This window comes from Pinus tabuliformis, chromosome 2_1 (genome assembly GCF_031772625.1).
Source record: "Pinus tabuliformis cultivar Carrire ecotype Pingquan chromosome 2_1, CPIR1, whole genome shotgun sequence".
Classification (NCBI taxonomy): Eukaryota; Viridiplantae; Streptophyta; class Pinopsida; order Pinales; family Pinaceae; genus Pinus; species Pinus tabuliformis.
In genome coordinates this window covers 944505665-944520311 of record NC_142299.1, presented here as the reverse complement: position 1 = coordinate 944520311, position 14647 = coordinate 944505665, and the positions used below count along the sequence as shown (strand labels likewise).

The 14647-nt window shown below is 32.5% G+C and overlaps 2 protein-coding genes across 2 annotated transcripts; both read left to right on the top strand.

Annotated features, from left to right (window-relative positions):
- Positions 1–556: 556 nt before the first annotated feature.
- LOC149203756 (putative carboxylesterase 6) lies at positions 557–954 on the top strand. Its single transcript, XM_089401972.1, has 2 exons — positions 557–786; positions 837–954. The coding sequence occupies exons 1-2, from the start codon at positions 557–559 to the stop codon at positions 952–954; spliced, it is 348 nt and encodes a 115-aa protein (XP_089258098.1).
- A 66-nt stretch (positions 955–1020) lies between these two features.
- On the top strand, positions 1021–1641 carry LOC149203755 (strigolactones hydrolase CXE15-like). The gene has a single exon (XM_089400240.1). The coding sequence runs from the start codon at positions 1078–1080 to the stop codon at positions 1465–1467; it is 390 nt and encodes a 129-aa protein (XP_089256366.1). The 5' UTR covers positions 1021–1077; the 3' UTR covers positions 1468–1641.
- Positions 1642–14647: the final 13006 nt, after the last annotated feature.

Below are 14647 nucleotides of genomic sequence, written 5' to 3'. Positions count from 1 at the left end.
TTAGCTGAGTGATTGTATTTCTTATAACATATTAAGAATATGTATCAAAACATCAAATCGACCACCTAAAGAAAATAACATAATAACTAATAAATAAATAACAATAATAAATACCAAATCTAATATTATTGCATTGAGGTTCCATAAAGCTCATTTATATTTCCAAACTATTCCACATAAACATGGTCAGTATACAATTGATTGGACACCGTTTCGTCTAGTGATATTTCAGCTGGACAAGCGGGGGCGTTGCCCTATTTCCACATCTATTAGGTTTATTAATGCATCGTAAGCACAGTACGAGACCCTGACAGTGGGTTTTGGCCACCTTGATATGGGGACTCCCATCTCCCCGGTTTCACGGCAACAAATAACGCGATTATTTCCGGCGGACTGCTCCATGACCATACAATACAGACGAGAATGCGCTTCATGGACATAGCATACATGATAGTACGTAATCCAGTCCGTCGACATTAATACTCATCTATCCATTTGATTCGAATTCAAATTTGAATTTCGAAACGCGCTATTTTATTTATTTCAATGCAGTTAAATGGATTTCAGCGATTCGCCAGAAAAGCTGGCCACGCCTGTCCTGCCGTCCCCACAAGCAACGCTACCTGAGGATTGCGGAGTGGCGTCCAAGGACGTAATCTTGGATCACAATCTCGACCTGTGGATAAGGCTCTTTCTTCCTCCAACGAGATGCCCGTTTTACTCTATTTCCATGGCGGTGCCTTCATCATGGGTTCTCCGCCCTGGCGCTGTTTTCACACTCTCTGTGTTAGAATGGCCACTGCGGCAAGCGCAATTGTGGTTTCTGTGAATTACAGGCTTGCTCCCAAATACCCCCTCCCGGCTGCCTACGACGATTGCCTCACCGCCCTGTCGTGGCTCCGCTCTCGAGCGACGAAAACGGACAATGACAAAAGAAGAGACGGGGATCCGTAGCTTCATTCCCACGGTGACTTCTCCAGAGTGTTTATTGTGAGCGATAACTCCGGCGGAAATATCGGGCATCATGTGATTGTGAAGGGAGGGTACTGGAATCCTTTGAAAATCAGAGGGGCGGTGATGATTCAACCATCCTTTGGTGGAGAGCAACGCACTCAGTCGGAGATCGACTCGCCGGAGGACTTAGAACGAAGTGTTCGGAGTCGGATGATGGCTCTGCCTGAGGGCGCTAATAAGGATCACCCTTTCAGCAATCCGCTCGCCGCATCATCCGCTTACCCGACTTTGGCGGAGGCCACTCTGCCTCCACTGTTGATTGTGATAGGGGGGCGTGATATGCTGAGAGACCGGGCAAAGGCATACTATGAGAGTCTCGTCAAACATGGTAAAGCGGCTCAGATGATTATGTTTGAAGAGGAGAACCACGGTTTTTATGCCTTGCAGCAGGACGCCGAGAGTACAGAGGCACTTATGCAACACATTGCTCGCTTTGTTCAACCCAGTAACTGATTCAGCTCTACGGAATCATTCAGTTATCTCTGTAATTCTTCTTTTGTAATTGAGTTTTGCTTATTGTTATTTTAAAGAAAGTTTCGTACCAACTTTGTGTATCGAAAACCTCTCGCGATTGCAGATTCTGGACAGCTAACGGATAAAGAGAAAAACTGGAGCGTTCACTTTGCTTTCTTGCCCGTTTAATGCCCGAAACTGGAAACGAATTGGGCGATAGGAGAATATAGAGTAAAGCTTTATCCAATCCGCTGTGTAATGGATGGATTTTGAATGTAATTTTGGTGGCTCAATCGGCATAACCACCTTGTCGAATGAAACGGGAATCGGACTCGGGGTTATAATCTTTTGAGCACAAACCCTAATATAGGCTTCTTTTTCATGAATTCATCGCTGACAGAATACAGTATTTCGAAATTACCTGGTTTTCTTGATTCAACCAATGGCAACCAATCTTTGATTACATATTGATCTGGAGTGAATGCAATGTATGCTAATGGTAAAATAGGTAATGAATATTTTGAAATTACCTGGTTTACGGAGTGAATGTATAGTGGTAAAATAGGTAATGAATGAGATGCAGTTGGCTTTTAATGTAATGTATAATAATGGTAAAATATGTAATGAGTGAGGTGTAGAATATTTGATTTTGTTATGAAGTTAGTTATTCATTAAATTAAATTATTTATTTAAGAAAGGTGTTAGTTTATGGATACTGTAGATATGGATAGCCGTTGTTTTGTTTTTTGTTTTTGTTTTTGTTTTTGTTTTTAATAATTTGGATAAAAGGTTTCAAAAAATTAGAATGCTAGAGTGTTTGGAGTTTTATTTTGATGGTGGAAATGGATTAACACTTTAAAAACTCATGGGCACCCAAAATCATGAAGTTTGGCAACAATAACAGAGACGAAATTTTTATTATTTTTTAAGCTAATTTGTAGATTTTTTAAACTAAGTTTTTCAATTTTATCTTTAATAAAATTGATGATGGCAGTGCTGATATTTGATGTCTATTTAATGTTTAAACCAACTCCAACATAAATTTAACTTAATTTGGAAAAATAATTAAAAATATTAATTTAATTTAATTTATATTAATTAATATAATTAATTTTAAACTTTTGTTTTTAATATAATAAAATTTTCTATATATTAACTACTTAAAAGTTGAAAAAATAAAAATAAAGTGAAAACTGAATTATGATTGATTTACATAATTGTTGGCATAGGAGTTCTACATCCCATACGAGTTTTGAGGGAGATGTTGCCACATAACTTTACATTTAAAAAATTTAAAAATATATATAATTTAATAAATGGAAAATAAATAATAATATTGAATTTGTGTCAAAACTAAATTTTTAAAAAAATAAATATAAACAATAATAATTAAGTGTGGACAAAATCCAAGAAAATATAAGGACTCAAAAAAACATAGGGAGTATTAAATAGATTATAAGAAATATTGGTGTGCAAAATTCTTCAAAAATTAAACTATATAATCTCTAATCATTGGTCATGGAATAAAATTATTTGTCTATAAATTCAATTCTACTTCACATTAGGATAACAAACTCAGTAGGCTATGGAACTTACCAACACCCCATTTCTCATTCCACTTTTCTTTGATCTCTCACAAACATATGCAAAATATTATATTAGGTTTTGTTTGTAGTGTAAAAAAGCATATAAAATTATTTTCCAAAATTTGGAACTAATTAAATATTATTAAGTGTAAAATGCTGCATGAAATTGGAATACTTGCAATACTAAAATGCTGAAAATAACTAAATAAATTGATATCATAGTTAAAACATTTTTGCGTGAAGTAAAATTTGTCCAAGTAAAAAAATAATTAGCATATAAAATAAGTAAATTTATATTATAGTTAAAAATATTTTTTTTTGATATAATTGGTATCATAGTTAAAATGCTTAGAGGTACTCTTTAGTCCATTATGTAAAGATGTTGTATTGTCCAGTTTATTTTGACATGGTCAAAATAAAATAAAAATTAAATTAAAAAAAATACATATAATTATAATTATAATTATAATTAATGAGCCTAGATCCATCTCCATTCACTCTAAAAGAAGTTTGCATTTCAAGAGATTTGACCTCTCTACATGCTTGATCGATCTAGAGTTAAGATGAATTTAGACTCATTAGCTTCATTTAACTTTTAATTAGCATTTAAAAATAGATTCGAAAAAGTAATAATATTAAATAAAATATTTTTTTATTATTTTTTTAATTGTAAAGTGTATAATATTGGCATTGCCATATAAGATAAATGGATAATAGCAAATTCATATTAATAGATCCATATCTTATCTTTTCATATAGAAAGAATTATCCTTTGACATTTCTTTTACTTAATATGATCAAAACCCACAAGCTATTATTAGTAAAATGGCATTTATTCAATAAAAGGTTTGGATTTAGACTTTATTAAATAACTTGTAGATCTCCAGGTAAAATAGATTTATGTTAAAATCTAAACATTGAAGATTAAATGGAAAAATGAGTAATGCACTTCTAGTTTAATCTGAAAATTTTCTTTTAATTCCAAAATATAAATGTTTATCATGATAAATATGTTTATCATTATAATTATGAAAATTGAACTTTTGAACTCTTAGATAAAAAAATAATATAGTTTTTTGATTAATAACAATTAAATTAACACATGTGGTCAAATGACATATTTATTTTTATTAATGGAAAATAAATATTATTAATAAAAAGATGGCATATTTTAAACTAAGTTTAAGTTGCGTTCCAATTCCAATTTCAATAGTGCCTCTCATACATATCTATTTGTATTAATGGAAAACAAATATTATTAATAAAAAATTTAAATATTTTAAAGTAAGCTTAAGTTGCCTTCCTATTCCAATAGTATCTCTCATACATAAAAACTTATATTCCCTTTGTCAATTGATGGAGCAAAGTTCAAAAACCAATAAAATTCCTCTCACTCTAAGATTAAAATAGATAAAAGCTACGTATTGATAGCACCACGGTTAAAGCTCTATAATAGGTTATAATCATAATAAACTTAAAAAATGGTAGTTGAGGTTTACAATAAAATAAAAATACCATAAATTGAGAATTATAATAATACATAAATTAATGTGGGGGATAACTTATATTAAATAAATAGGTTTAAGTAAATTTGATTTCTTTACTGGTTGCAATGAGATTGTCTATTGGAATTGTCGCACATCGACCAGCTCATCTACGGATTATGTCCAATTGAACTGAGCTATTCAAACTCAATAAAAGAACGCGATTTTAAGCTCACAGTCAGCGATGCCCGGAGTCTCTTTCCATGTAATTTGCAATCAGTGGAGGAGTTTGCTATGAGTGGTTTTTTAGGAAGAAATCATTCCTGGAGCTCGAGCATATATAGTTTTGCTTGAGATTGTATTATAAGAGACTAAATTTTTTCGTAGAGACTAAATTTTTTCACCTAATTATTAGATTACATTCTCTAAATTAGTTTTAAACTTTCAAACATAGACTCAACCGCCACTCTAAAAAACATGCATCATTAAATGAACAAAATATCCTTGTAGCCTCTTTATGAGACCCATTTGTCTACCTTGTTTATGAACCAATGTCTTCCAGGGTTAATTCTCACAAGTTGTCGCAGCAAGTAAGCCTTATTTCCACCCTTATAGGAGATTTATTATAGCTTAAGAGTATGAGAGATAGTACTTTGACAGTGGGTTTTGGCCGCCTCGATATCGGGACTCCCATCTCCCCAGTTTCTCGGCAACAAATAACGCCATTTTTTCTGGCGATTGCTTCATGACCATGCAATCTCGACGAGAATGTGCTTCATGGACATAGGATACATGATAGTATGTAATCGAGTCCGTTGACATTAATACTCATCTACCCATTTGATTTAAATTCAAATTTGAATTTCAAAGTGCACTGTTTTATTTATTTCAATACAGTGAAATGGATTTTAGTGATTCACCAGGTTCCATTGACAAACCTCACGATGTGTTGCCTCTTCATTACTCCTTCAGGCCTGTCGTTTTGGTATGGAAGGAAAGCTGAGGATGATAGCCAATTAGCGTACTTTGGAGACTGCATAAGGCTCGCCCATAGAGCTTGAATCTGTGCTATTGCTGTTTGGAATTTGAAATTGAATCAATGTTCCTCGACTAAACATGGTTGTGAACCAGTGCGCAGTGACTCATTTACTAACGATGAAACCAGAAGCCTATATTCGATAGCTAATCTCCCTTGGGCCTTACCACCATTGGAAGATGGAGAAAGATATTGACTCTCCTTGTGTGGAGCTTTCACAGGTGAAGAGGTACAAGATAAAGTTCACGACCACATTCTCGCATAACTTGTGCCAAATTTGTTTCCCTTTCACAATTTTGGCGAGTATTCTCAAAACTTCACTCTAATGATGGTTCGTAGATTTATCCTTCCTTTTACAATCATTAATCCTCACATCCTCATCTTCTATATCAGTATACAACCTAGATTCTAAAACAAAGGCTTTTGTGTGGTTTATTGCATACGTATCATGCACTATATTATTAAATTGGAGAATCAGATCCCACCGTGTGTGCTGAAGGGAGTTTTTGACTACATGATAGAGACAAGAGACACTCAAAGTTTTCCATTCAATCATTTGTTGTTAGATATGTGCCAGGAGGTTTCTCCTTCCCCATGTGACATTTTGTGCCTTGTTATAACTCAGCATGAGCTTAATATATTGATTTATGAAATGGAAAATGAGCCGCATCCTCTAGGCTGCATCCATACATCCCTTTCTAAAGCCATGTTGATGCAATTTGGCGTTGAAAGCCAACAAAGGTGAATGGGAATACCATCGAATGAGTTTAAGGACATCCTCGACAAGTCTGTTATATGGATCTAGCATTATCTCTCCATTGTTCGAGGATTGGAGATGTTATCGCAAATATGTAACGACGCCATTCAACAATAGCTTTTTATTTACAAGAGAGCCCCAAATGGTGATTCACCAACAACGACTCTATCTTTCTTTTCCTCTCGAATTTTGTCTCTGTTAATGATTATAAATATGGAATTTTTTCCTTTTCTTCCCTAAGTTAAGGCCTTGGTTGTCCTCTCCAAAAATAGTATGTGGTAATTTTTTAGATATGACAATTAACAATCTTTAGTTCAATGAAACATTTTATGTATTTTAACAATAAATTCGATGGTCTACATTATATATCTATCAAAATTTATCATAATGAAATTTCTACTGAAATTTCAATGGTCTACATTATATATCCATCGACGAGTCTTTTTCAATTTATTTTTATTTATATTTTGAAAATCTTCTAATTAGCTTTTTAACTTACATAGTGCTAAGTTTTTGAGAAGAAAATTACATTTTTTTTTTTAATATCAAAACTATATAGTTTGAAATGAATATTGCATATAAAATATTTCAAAAATTTGAAGTTTGAGTAAAAAACTTTTCAAAACTTTGAAAAACCAAACATTTCTAATAAACATTAGAAATTTAATGACATTTTTATAAATAGCTTACATGTTTTAATTTAATAATTTAATTGTGGTTTTTTTCATGTTAATAACTTAATCATTAATGAATACTTTTTAAACAATTATTAAAATTTTCTGTTTAAGAGAAAATATTTCAAAACTTCAAAGTGTGGTTAAAAATGTTTTCAAAATTCAAAATTTGGTTTGAAATATTTTTTAAAAATTTCATAAGAAATAAACATTTTTGATAATATATTCAACATTTAGTGTTATTTTTATTTATAATATATATTTGTTAATTTGTCATGTTAGTTTTTCTTTTAATGAAGATTTTTATTAGTGTTAATGAATATATAGATTTTTAAATATTTTTTAATTAATATAATTAAATTAGTTTTTAAATTTGTGATATATAATTTTAAAATAAAAATTAACTATTTTATAACTATTATTCTTATTTTATATATTTAAATTATAAATATATTAAATAATTAATTTAAATTCTTTGAAAAATGAGGAAAGAAAACAAAAGATTATTCAAAGCAGTTTTGTATGGCGTTTTATTTTTCATGGTCTCAAAGGACTTGTTATTGGACAATCAAATATCATTGTTTAATTAAGTTTGAATTTTTTTTAAATAGTTTATTATTTTACTCAAGGACAAGTAACAAATATCCAATTACAAATTATTCATAACAATGTATATATTATTTATACAATAAAATGGAAATATATATAATTTAATGTATACGGACAAATATTGATGGCCCACATATTATTATAGACATTGAAAAAGTGTTTATTACCATTTTGTTTAATGGAAAATAATAAAATATGAGTGAAATATATATGTGTGTGTACAAATACATAGCAATATATAGTTTTTGTCCTTCTAATTATAATTTTACAATGATCAACAGAATTTACATATATGAGATTTAATATTTATAAAAGAATCTCAATGACACTATAATTTTTTTTTTTTTTAATGAATACTTCATTCTAGTTTAATAGAACATGAAAAACTACAACCATTGTATTCCTTATACAAACATATAGCTAATATATTATCTTATTATCCCAAACAAAAGCACTTATAGCTTTGACATAAACACTATCTAGATGCACATATACAGAAGTTACATATACTAAAGTTGCACATACATGGAGGTTATGCGTATATACAGAAGTTGCACATATACCTGGAAGATATGTGCATATAGAGAAGTTTTGCATATACTGAAGATATATGCATATATTCCGTATATGTACAATTTCTGTATATGCGCAATTTCCATATATGGAAGTTTTGCATATATGGTAGATGCAAGGTGTACATATATGAAAGATATGCACATATAAGAAAGTTGCTTATATCTTCAACTCTCAGACTAGATGGGTTGAATGTGTTAGTCATGCATGCATGTCAGTGGCATGTGTGTTTCTTACACTCATATACTTGTTGCATTGGATTGATGATGTATTAGGGTTGCAATATGGTTATCATGGAGAATTTGATGTTGATTTTATGAAGAGTATTTGTCATGAGCATGTGATAGGTTACATATGGTTACATGTCACTTACATGTTGCTTTTATGTCGCTTACTTATATCTTTGTATGTTAGTTTACTTTTGAATATTTTGATTACATGTATCAGTCTTGTAGGTTTGATTGCAAGAACTGATCAATTATGTTCAACTGCATGCATTTATACGTATTTGTAGTTGGTTAGGCATTGCTTATGCATATTGTCGGTTGCATGTAGTAATGTATACAATGAAGCAATGGTTGTTGTCATGCATGAGGTCATAGCATATTGTTGATATGCCCTTGCATTAAAATTTCACATACATGGAGGTTATGTGTATATATGGAAGTTTCACATATGCCTTAAAGATATGTGCATATAGGAAAGTTTTGCATATACGAAAGATATACTCATATATTCCGTATATGCACAGTTTCCGTATATGCAAAATTTCCATATATGGAAGTTGCACATGTACGGTAGATGTACATACATAAAAGACATACATATAGGGAGGATATGCACATATAAAAAAGCTACGCATATACGGAAGATATGCTCATATCTTCCATATATGCATAATTTTTGTATATGAAAGTTTCCCATATACGATAGATATACATATATAAAAGACGTGCATATACAGAAGATATGCACATATACGGAAGTTACGTATATACGGTATATGCACATATACAAAAGATGGACATATATGAAAAATATGCGCATATATTGCACATATGTACAATTTCCGTATATGCTTAATTTCTATATTTGGAATTATATACAATAGATGCACATACATAAACGACGTGTATACATGGAAGATATGCACATATAAGAAAGTTATGTATATACGAAAGATATTCACATATCTTCCATATATGCACAAAAAATTTCCGCATATACGAAATATATGCACATATATGGAAGTTGCGCATATACGGTAGATGCACATATACAAAAGATGGACATATATGAAAAATATGTGCATATATTGCATATATGCACAATTACCGTATATGCGCAATTTCTGTATTTGGAATTTTCATATATACGATAGATGCACATACATGAAAGATGTGTATATATGGAAGATGTGCACATATAAGAAAGTTATGTATATACGGAAGATATGCACATATCTTCCATATATGAACAATTTCCATATATGCGCAATTTCTGTATATGGAATTTGTGCATATATGAAATTTATTTATAGATGGAAGATATGCACATATCTTTCGTATATGCACAATTTTCGTATATGTGCAATTTTTGTATATGGAATTTGCACATATATGATGAAGATACATGAACGACGTGCATATATGGAAGATATGTACATATAAGAAAGTTAGAGATATACCAAAGATATGCACATATCTTCCTTATATGCACAATTTCCATATATGTGCAATTTTTCTATATGGAAATTGTGCATGTACGAAAGTTGTGCATATACGGAAGATATGTACATATTTTCCTATATACATAATTTTTTTATATGTGCACATTTCCATATATGCGCAATTTCTGTATATGGAAGTTGCACATATACTGTAGATTCACATATATCAAAGACATGCATATACGCAAGATATACACATATAAGAAAGTTACGCATATACGGAAAATATATGCATATACGAAAGTTGCGCATATATGGTTGATGCACATATGCAAAAGATGCACATATATGGAAGTTATATATACTAAAGTTTCACATACATGGAAGTTATGTGTATATACAGAAGTTGCACATATACTTTGAATGTATGTGCATATAGAAAAGTTTCGCATAAACAGAAGATATGCGCATATTTTCCATATATGCACAAGTTCTGTATGTGCAAAATTTCCATATATGGAAGTTGCACATGTACGGTAGATGCACATATATAAAAGATGTACATATATGGAAGATATTCACATATAAGAAAGTTACGCATATATGGAAGATATGTGAATATCTTCCATATATGCACAACTTTTGTATATGGAAGTTGCACATATACGGTAGATGCACATATATAAAAGACGTGCATATATGGAAGATACGGATATATAAGAAATTTACGCATATATATATATATATATATATATATATATATATGCGCATAAACAGAAGCTGCCCATATATGGTAGATGCATATATACAAAAGACGGACATATACAAAAAATATGCACATATATTATGTATATGCACAATTTTCATATATGGAATTTGTGTATATACGGTAGATGCACATACATAAAAGATGTGTATATATGGAAGATATGCACATATAAGAAAGTTATGTATATAAGGAAGATATGTATAATTTTTGTATATGGAATTTGCACATATACGAAATTTATGTATATACAGAATATATGCACATATCTTTCGTATATGCACAATTTCCGTATATGTGTAATTTCTGTACATGGAATTTGCGTATATACGATGCAGATACATAAATGACGTGCATATATGGAAGATATGCACATATAAGAAATTTATGTATATACGGAAGATATGCACATATCTTCCGTATATGCACAATTTCCGTATTTCTTAGGGATATACGCAAGATATGCATATATTTTACGTATATGCACAATTTCCGTATATGCGCAATTTCTATATATGGAAATTGTAGATATACGGAAATTGTGCATATACGGAAGATATGTGCATATCTTCCGTATATACATAAATTTCTTATATGTGCATATTTCCATATACATGCAATTCCTATATATGGAAGTGTTGTGGCCACCAACAACCCTCCTCTTTGTTTGGTATTAGCAATAACACCAAGCAAATGGGGACCCTTAATAAAAAATCCAAAAAAACATTTTATGAAAATTTTTGTATTCAACTCCTTAAAACTGTATCGCATCGCGAGAGGAGAATAAAAAATTTTCTTATGAGCATAATAAACTGCGAAGAAGCGACGCGAAATTCATTGCATCGCATACATTATGAAGCGCTCTTAAATGAAAAATCTTAAGAAATCTCCGACGGCCGATATGCGACGTCGCATATCGCAACATCGCGTAAGCAGCACACAATGATTGAATGACTAAGCGCGATCTGCGATGAATGCGATTTTCGATAAATGCGATCATGAATTTCTGCGATGACACATCTTGACAGCGCGATCCGCGATGCTGCGATGCGAGTCGCAGAAATCACCCATTGCAAATTTTCCTCAGCGTAGTATTCAAGGAAAGTTGTCCGTAAACCAAAATTGGGCACGCGCCTCAAAAGAAATTAATGAATGTACGCCAAAGTATTCAAGAATGACAGTTTTGTGTTTTTCGAAGAGTCGGTTCGCTATGGGTGTCATGATTTTATACATTCATAAGAGCTTAAAGCTTTCATGTCAATCTTTATTATCATTACTCTTTTCCTTTGCGTAAACTGTAAGACAGGAAATAACATGAAGCAATGTGCATGGAAAACTAAAACATGAAGCAATGTGCATGGAAATAACATGAAGCAATGTTTCATGTTTAAACATGAAACATGGAAAACTGGGTGCAATCGAGAAGCTGCAGGAAGCTCCAATTTGTATGCCATAGTACCAATCTTTTCCAACACCTTGTACGGACCATAATATTTTGGTGATAATTTATTATCCTTCTTAGCTTGCTTTAGGGACATTTGCTTGTATGGTTGTAGCTGTAGGAATACCCAATCACCTACATCAAAACTTCTTTCACTGCGATGTTGATCTGCCTGTTGTTTCATTCTATTTTGTGCCAACACGAGGTTATCCTTTAAGAGTTGGAGGACTTGTTGTTGATGTTCGATGTGATGTTCCACTGCCCGAACCTTAGAATTTTCTCTTAAATATGATGTGATTGATGGTGGTTGGTACCCATAAAGTTCCATAAATGGGATCATTTTTGTTGCTGTATGGAAGGAAGTGTTATACCACCATTCAGCCAGAGGCAACCATTTGACCCATTGTGTCTGTTTATCAGATACAAAGCAACGAATATATCCTTCCAAACATTTGTTTACTATCTCAGTTTGCCCATCAGATTGAGGATGATAAGATGAGCTATGAGCTAACTGAGTACCAAGACAAGAAAATAATTCTGTCCAAAAATTTCCAGTGAAAATGGGATCTCTGTCACTTACAATAATCTTTGGGTTTCCATGCAGATTTTGAACTGTTTCCATAAATGCAGTAGAAACTGTACTGGCTTTAAATGGATGTGATAATGCACAAAAGTGTGCATACTTGGTAAGTCTGTCAACTACCACCATGATGACACTCTTTCCCTCAGACTTGGGTAAACCTATGATAAAATCCATTGAAACCTCCTCCCAACGTTGGCTTGGAATGGATAAAGGTTGTAATAGACCCGGTGTCTTAATTGTTTCAACTTTATTTTGTTGGCAAACCAAATATTCCGCTACAAACTTTTGAATATCTGATTTAAGGCCATCCCAAAAAAATTCCTTGTTAACCCTGTGGTAAGTTTTTAAAAATCCTGAGTGCCCTCCTAAGGGAGAAGTGTGCAATTCCATAAGAATCTTTTGTTTTAGCTGGGAATTCTTACAGAGGTATAAGCGATCGTTGTACCATAATGAATCATTTTTCCAGCTAAATGTATCAGAAGTACTTGAATCTTGTTGTAGCTTTCGAATAAGTGCCCACACTTCTTCGTCATTATTCCATTCCTCCTTTGCTTCATTTATCCAATCTGGTTGGATAATAGAAATGGCACACAACAATGCTTCCATATCCTCATCCTTTCTTGAGAGTGCATCTGCCACCACATTTTGCTTCCCTTTTTTGTAGATGATTTCAAAGTCGTAACCCAACATCTTTGTGACCCACTTTTGTTGCTCTTCAGAGGATAATCTTTGTTCTAAAAAGTATTTAAGGCTATCATGATCCGTTTTTACCTTGAAGTGTCTTCCCATTAGGTAGGGTCGACATTTCTTAAGTGCATGGAGTATTGCCAACATTTCCTTCTCATAAATAGCTTTTCTTAAAAACTTTCCCTTGATTGGACGACTTTCAAAAGCAATGGGTTTTTCATCTTGCATTAGAACAGCACCAATTCCATTTCCTGAAGCATCACATTCCACAATAAAGGTTTTTGTGAAGTCTGGCGTAGCTAAGACTGGTGCTTGGCACATTGCCTCCTTAAGATGTTTAAAGGCCTTTGTTGCTTCCAGAGTCCATGAAAATGAATCTTTCTTCAATAATGTTGTTAGAGGTGCCTCTATTCTCCCATAATTCTTAACAAACTTGCGATAATACCCTGTCAACCCAAGAAATCCTCGCAGATGCTTTATGGATGTGGGGATTTTCCATTCCTTAATGGCTTTAATTTTGCTAGGGTCTACCTTAACTCCTTCATGAGATACAATATGACCCAAATATTCCACCTCTTGGACTCCAAAGAAACATTTGGATCTTTTTGCATATAATTGTTTCTCCTCCAATAGTTGTAGCACCTTGTCAACATGTTCAACATGATCCTTCCAAGACTTGCTGTAGATTAGTATATCATCAAAAATACTAACACAAATTTTCTAAGGAATGGTTTGAAAATTGAATTCATCAAACCTTGAAATTTTGAAGGTGCATTGGTAAGGCCAAAAGGCATGACCAAAAATTCATAATGACCCTCATGAGTTCTAAATGCCGTTTTCGGAATGTCTTCAATCTTCATTCTGATTTGATGATATCCCGAATGAAGATCCAACTTGGTGAAGTAAATTGATCCATGCAATTCATCCAGTAATTCATCAATGACAGGAATGGGGAACTTATCTTTAATAGTGAGCTTGTTGAGCTCCCTATAATCTGGACACATGCGCCATGATCCATCCTTCTTGTGCACCAATACTACTGGAGCTGAGAAAGAACTTTGACTCGGTTGAATTATACCAGCCTCTAGCATTTCTGCAACCATACGTTCAATTTCACTTTTTTGGATATATGGATATCTGTACGGCCTGATGTTTGGAGGAACACTTCCTGGAATCAGATGAATAGCATGATCATGATCACGCATAGGTGGGAGACCTTTGGGAGTCTCAAATACCTTGGAATGATTGTCCAGGACTTTTTGGAGATCTGGAGAAATAGATGATTCCAATGTGGAAACATCTAGCGAACATAATT